Source organism: Ruditapes philippinarum, unplaced genomic scaffold (genome assembly GCF_026571515.1).
Source record: "Ruditapes philippinarum isolate M1 unplaced genomic scaffold, ASM2657151v2 ctg15637_1_1_1_1, whole genome shotgun sequence".
NCBI lineage: Eukaryota > Metazoa > Mollusca > Bivalvia > Venerida > Veneridae > Ruditapes > Ruditapes philippinarum.
In genome coordinates this window covers 1-6,211 of record NW_026859129.1, presented here as the reverse complement: position 1 = coordinate 6,211, position 6,211 = coordinate 1, and the positions used below count along the sequence as shown (strand labels likewise).

General features: G+C 32.3%; 1 protein-coding gene across 1 annotated transcript; it reads right to left on the bottom strand.

Annotated features, from left to right (window-relative positions):
* Nucleotides 1-911: 911 nt before the first annotated feature.
* LOC132755352 (CUE domain-containing protein 2-A-like) lies at nt 912-5,294 on the bottom strand (the record flags this gene model as incomplete). Its single annotated transcript, XM_060746224.1, has 4 exons — nt 912-1,527; nt 2,103-2,234; nt 4,246-4,431; nt 5,173-5,294. Coding segments are annotated over 4 exons (587 nt in total), but the record flags the coding sequence as incomplete, so codon positions are not given.
* Nucleotides 5,295-6,211: the final 917 nt, after the last annotated feature.

The window sequence follows — 6,211 nt, the reverse complement described above, 5'->3', positions numbered from 1 at the left end:
GAAATTCAAATTAATGACCATCAAATACAGCCACTAAAAATATTAAAACAGTGAATGAAGCTTAAATTAAATTTAAAATGAAGTTTAAATTGCCTCTTACCACATTTACTATTAATTCTTCCCTTTAAAGCAGGTAAAATGACCTTGTTGGATTAGTCCACTTTTTATGGTGTCATTGGCAAGTCATTATTGCGACAAGCTTTAACCCCTTATCAAGCTAAATATCTTAAATGAACTTGTCCTGCTTTGTTTTGTCCAGATTGAAGGGATATTTAAACGTGAAAACTGACTGATTAGTAAAGAGTGCCGACCATGACCAAACAGCATGGATGCACCAGCTGGTCTTGTTCTGCACTGGTCGCACGGGTAGATTCAGTCCCTGCCAGCAGGCTAAATGTTATAGGGTTAACACTGTCCAACACTATCAGTGCAATATGAGAAGTTATACAACTTTAAAAATACTTGTTTTACATATAAAACCCTTAACCAGCTGAATAAGGGAAAAATTTTTTGGAAAATTGGAAACTAATTTCAAATTTTTCAAAATTTTTTCCATTTTTAATGTTATAATTTTAAATATTTTTAAAACAACCCCAAGCTTTGATATAAAAATTTGATTTTTTAAAAATTTAAAATTTTCCAGTTTGACGTTAATGATTGACAACCCAAATTCTTTGTTATATAATTAAGGGCCTGTTCATTTGAAAAAACGTATGACTTTTCTACAAACCTTTAAAGGAAGACACAGGCAAAATATTCATTTTTTCATTCATTATTCTGTAAATGCCCTCAAATGAAATATATAAGACAGTCAAAGGAACAAAACTTTTCTCCATATAAAGAATAAAATGGTGGTTTTCCTAAACTTGACCCACATGGGTCAGGTTTAGAATGCTAACATTTCACAATAGTTGTCAAAGTGAACTCTGGAAACGTTAAAGAACATGTCAAATGAAATGACTTAGGCTTGTTTCAATCGTACAATATCAAAAATATCTGTTATTGTAACTTCGAGGGTTTGTTAAAGTCACTTGACTTGTTTTTAAAACTATTTTGTGATTCTATTGGGCGTCTAAATTTTGTTCAACATATATAGATATATTAACGCCTTCAAACCCAAAATATATAGAATTTAAACAGAAATTCATGCTGAAACTTCAAGAAAAGTCATTTTAGCGTGATTTGAGTACATAAGATCATTTTAATATTTTTGTCATTATTTTGCCTGAATATCCCTTTAAAGTCATTGCTTAAGTCATAGGTCCATGATACTATACTTAGAGAGATGAAAATCTCACATAAAATCAAGTCATAAAAAATTAAAACATACAATGAATTTTCCCACAAGAAAAAACAAATCTCCATGGAATAAACACACATTTAATGGAATCTGTATTTTCTTGCTGGTTTGAGGTTGATAAACGTTTTTTTCATCTCTTCACCGTCATCTTTCTTTATCTCTGTAAATTTTTGTCCTTTAGTGTTCACAACCTGGTTGTCAAGGTAACGGATCATCTTTTTGGGTTCCTTAAATAATATTCGAAGATCATTAATTTTATCATGTCTAAATTCATGTAAATATATATATTCATTACAAAAAAAAACCTATCTAAAATAGCCGGACATATGTAGATTTATTATAACAGAGGGTTGTTTTTTTAATTTCAGACAAATTTGTAAATTGAAAAAAAAACAGATATGGACAATGAAATAACTTCAATACTATTCAGCAATGAACTTTAAGCCATATGTATTAAAAACTAAAACTGTTAAATTAATGTCCTATAGAATCAAAACGATATAACACAAGAGATGAAGGAAAGGCAACTACTTCACAATTCCCATGCATTCCAGATATAAGGTGGACCTTACATAAGAATTTATACATTTAGCCCAATTAATTTTGTACAATACTTCATATTTTTTTCACATAATGCTCAATTTATTTCACTATCTTGTAATTTTGGACATAAACCTCTTCTTTGTTTGACTGACCAATGAAAATCCTGAGATCTGAGACAGATTAAACCAGGAAAAAAGTTTTATAACCTTGTAGCCAGTATTTGACTAGTTATTCAACAGATAAAATCGACAATATTTACAGATTTTGGTGCTGCTGGTTTGTACTGTTTTTTATCCTCGTTAACATCAATGAAGGCATATCTCTCCATCATTTGATCCTTCATTTTCTTGTCATCTAATATACTGTGTCCTCGTATCTTCCTTTCCTTAGGCTGTAAAATTAACAAGAGCCATGTCAACATGGCCATCCCCCGCCGAATGTGTTTGCTCATTGGAAGAATGTATATGTAGTAGAGCAGAATAACTCCATTTTAAGGTCTTTTGGTAATGAAAACTGATGGCTATAGAGATTACAGATTTGAAACCTATGTGAATACTGATGGCTGAAAATAACAAAGGGCAATTACTGAAAAATAATTGCAGGGTAGGTTATCATTCTTGTGTGCTGCATCCTCTCCTCAGTAAAATCTATCCACCTATGAAGTTTCAAGTTGTACCTCAAATACTTTTAAGAAAAAAATTGAATTTGAAAAATTAAGTATGAAAAAAATAATAACAAAGGGCAATAACTCAAAAATTATAAAAGGTAGAGTTATCATTCTTGTGCACTTGCAAACCTCCTGAGTTAGATCTATGCACCTATGAAGTTTCATAATGATATCTAAAAAAAAGGCCTTTTGAGTTATGCTCTGGACAAAAATTAATTTTGAAAAATAACAAAGGGCAATAACTAAAAAATTATGCAGGGTAGAGTTATCGTTCTTGTGCACTGCACTCCTCCTCAATGAGATCCATCCAGCTATGAAGTTTCAAGTTGATACCTCAAATACTTTTTGAGATAAGCTCCGGACAAAATATTATGAAAAAGAACAAAGAGGAATAACTCAAAAAATTGTATATAGGGAAGAGTTTATCATTCTTGTGCACAGCATTCCTCCTCAATAAATCTATCCACCTATGACATTTCATGTTGACATCTCAAACACTTTTGAGTTATTGCTCCAACTCGGAGTGAAAAAATTAGGTATGAAAAATAACAAAGGGCAATAACTCAAAAATTTATGAAAGGTAGAGTTATCATTCTTGTGCACTGCACACCTTTCCTGAGTGAGATCTATGCACCTATGAAGTTTCATGTTGATATCTCAAAGGCTTTTTGAGTTATGCTGTCTGGACAAAAATTAATTTAGAAAAATTAACAAAGGGCAATAACTAAAAAAATTATGGCAGGGTAGAGTTATCATTCTTGTGCACTGCACTCCTCTCCAGCTATGAAGTTTCAAGTTGGATACCTCAAATACTTTTTTGAGATAAAGCTCAGGACAAAATAGCATGAAAAAGAACAAAGGGCAATAACTCAAAAATTGTATAGGGAAGAGTTATCATTCTTGCGCACAGCATTCCTCCTCAATAAGATCAATCCAACACATGACATTTCATGTTGATATCTCAAAACACTTTTTGAGTTTATGCTCCACTCAGTTGAAAAATTAAGTATGAAAAATAACAAAGGGCAATAACTCAAAAAAATTATGAAAGGTATAGTTATCATTCTTGTGCACTGCACACCTCCTGAGTGAGATCTATGCACCTATGAAGTTTCATTATGTTGATATCTCATAGGCTTTTTGAGTTATTGCTCTGGACAAAATCAATTTTGAAAAAATAACAAAGGGCAATAACTCAAAAATTATGCAGGTAGAGTTATCATTCTTGTGCACTGCACTCCTCCTCAATTAGGTCTATCCACCTATGAAGTTTCAAGTTGATAACTCAAATACATTTAGAGATATGCTCCGGACAAAAATGTCGGACGGAAGGAAGGACGGAGACTATTACTATATCCCCCGCCGCCTTTTCGGCGGGGGATAATAATCAGTGTAAAGTCATTTACTTTTATATCTCCCGTGTGCTTCCAGTAAGTCAACATCACTAATTCCCCATCATCATTAATAATACCACCTTAATGGCATATATCCATGTGGCTTCATCTTACATTGGTCATAATTAGTCTATTTTAGTGTTATTCCTATAGGACTCGAGGTTTGCAAGCAAAATATTTAAATTTTAAGTGCTTTAGTGAAAAAGACCCACATTTCACTTGTTTCTACAAAAATGTTATTGGTATATGAATGAAACAATGTTAAAGTGGCGCTAGACATAGCAAATCAATCGCCTACCCGGTAATTCTCTATTTTGTCATAAAAATTCATACTGTGATACCTTTTTATCCTCTGTGATAGCTGAACCAGTGTCTTGTCTATGCAACACAATCTGTACAGCTGTCTCTATATCTCCCTCGGCACTGTGTAAACAGTGTTCTAATTCCAGTCGTACAGTACTGGGAAACATTTCGATCAACTGTTGTAACTGTTCGTCAACATCATCACCCGAGGACTCAGAACTAGTCTGTGAAAAGCAAAATATATCAACCCTTAACCTGCTGAATTTCTTAAATGAACTTGCCCAGCTTTCATAAGTGGCATGGTCCACTATCAATTTTGGGAATGTAAAGATGAAATTTTAAAAAGATATTTAGCCTACAATATAGAGCCTTGTCAGAATGGATGGATGGCAAATGTTAATTACTTTTGATTCAAGCAGGGTTTGGGTTATTATACAGAAGAGAAATACTGAACATGTAATTGTTCTATTAAATATTGAATTTATTGTCGTACTATTGCATAAAAGCCTCTGTGACTTAGCATGCTGCTGTGAGCTTGAAACCAGCCAGGAAAGTTAAGTATTTCATTTAAGGGAAGACATTCCTGTGACAATACAAAATTTTCAGCTGCAAAACTGAAAGCTTGAGGCCAACTAACAAAGTTACAACAATCTAACTGTTACAGTGTGTGTATGACTTAATCAAACATGATAAGGTTGATAAGGTTTCTATTGTCCACTATTGAGTATAACTATATTATAATATTTACCAAAAATATCTTTTTAAATGCACATTTATTAATATGTTAATAAACCTAAATTTAATATACTTCATGCTATTGAATATATTGTTCCATTACTCCGCTGAAAAATTATTTGATTAAAATTTAAATGAACCTATAAATTTTGATGAAAATATTCCTTAAGTGTTACAGTAAACTATAATAAATACATTGTGTATAACTATAATCTAGCTATAATGCTTACTCTTTCATTTTCTCCCACTGAATCTAGCCTTGTTTTGGAACTGACATTGTGAGGGAGTTTACAAGCCTCTGCCACTAATTCTGTGTTCAATGTTGGAGTGGTCGGCTCTTTTGATTTACTATCTATAAAAGCAACAAAGAAATAACAAAAACAAATGTGGTAATACAGTAATACTTAACTACATGGAAACAAATGCAATTTACATTTATATAACCAGTTACTAACTCATACCATTTTAACATAGGTCTCTCACAGAATCTGTCAAAAAATTCTTACACACCTTAGTACAAGTATATGATAATAACAATGTAATAAGAGGACACAAATTCAACGGAGGATTATGAATTTTGGCACCGGTCCGCAAACACATAATCATTAACATTACACTCATTATCAATTAAAATCATAGGCAATTTTGTTACTATATATAGTAAAGTTAATAACTTGTATCCCATGACTGCGAGAAAAAATCTTGTCTGTTGAATGCTACAAGGGTACTATCCAGATATTCCAGTGGTGATTTTCTTCATACACATACCTTTACATGCTATAAACAATGCCTTAACTCTTTATCATCTTTTATATCTTATATGGACTTGTCCATCTTTCAATCTGGACAAAACCATTTATCATTTTTAAGGAAAACTTCAAAATAAGTACTGACTAGCAAACAGTGCAGACTATGATCAGACAGCATGCATGACTGATGAGTAGATTAAGTTCCTGCCAGTAAGTTAAGGGTTAATGCATTCTTATGTTAATTTATTTATTCTTATACTTGTATATTTAAGGCTTCCATTTATATGCATAGAAATGTCCATTATAAATTTTGTGTATATTAAGATGAAAATTTGAACATAGAAAACATGATAGTCCATAGAGCATGGTCATACTGTGCAGATGTTCAGACTGGTCTGGCTATACTGGTGGTAAAGGTTGTTAAGTTATAATACATGTAGGTAGAGGAATCACTGACTCAGAATCTTTAATGCAGTCTAATTTTATACTTGTAGGCGATTGGTGGCAGGGCCCATGTAGA